The sequence below is a fragment of the Cystoisospora suis genome, assembly GCF_002600585.1.
Source record: "Cystoisospora suis strain Wien I chromosome Unknown contig_3766, whole genome shotgun sequence".
Classification (NCBI taxonomy): domain Eukaryota; phylum Apicomplexa; class Conoidasida; order Eucoccidiorida; family Sarcocystidae; genus Cystoisospora; species Cystoisospora suis.
In genome coordinates, this window is record NW_027156561.1 from 1 (window position 1) to 452 (window position 452).

The 452-nt window shown below is 40.5% G+C and overlaps 1 protein-coding gene across 1 annotated transcript in view; it reads right to left on the reverse strand.

Annotated features, from left to right (window-relative positions):
* Nucleotides 1-256: 256 nt before the first annotated feature.
* The window catches only part of CSUI_007232 (uncharacterized protein), a gene marked incomplete at its 3' end in the record, with an annotated part of 2488 nt that continues 2292 nt past the window's right edge, over nt 257-452 (reverse strand). The window contains exon 3 of the mRNA XM_068067382.1: nt 257-370. Within this exon, the coding sequence (XP_067920639.1) occupies nt 257-370 (114 nt within the window). The remainder of the gene's footprint in view (nt 371-452) is intronic.

Below are 452 nucleotides of genomic sequence, written 5' to 3' on the forward strand. Positions count from 1 at the left end.
ATCTATCTATAGAAACTCTCTTTCGCACGACGTACATCCAAGAGATGAGAGGAAGTGACCCGCTCTTTCTGCCAAGCCTTATAGATGAAGGACTTCTTCTTATATGCGACTATCCCGTCGCTTGTTTTTCTTATAGATCCACTGGATACACCCCTGATGAGAGAGCTATCTCTCTGGCTCTTTTCGTTTCCTGTATAGACATGAATCCTTCTATCTTAGAGAAGCAGAGAAAGTACCAATTGGCTCTATCTTACTTGTATCTCTTTAGAAACTCGGGACGCTTGGTTTGTCTCTCCAGTAGCATTAAAGCTAACTTCTCTTGGATCTGCAATCCGGCAAATTCTTCTAGATCTCTCTCAAATGCTATAAGCTGAAGATACACAGAAAGAACAAGAGAATCTATCGGCAACTAGAGATCTCACTTCTTCTTTAATAGCCTATAAAGATAGATA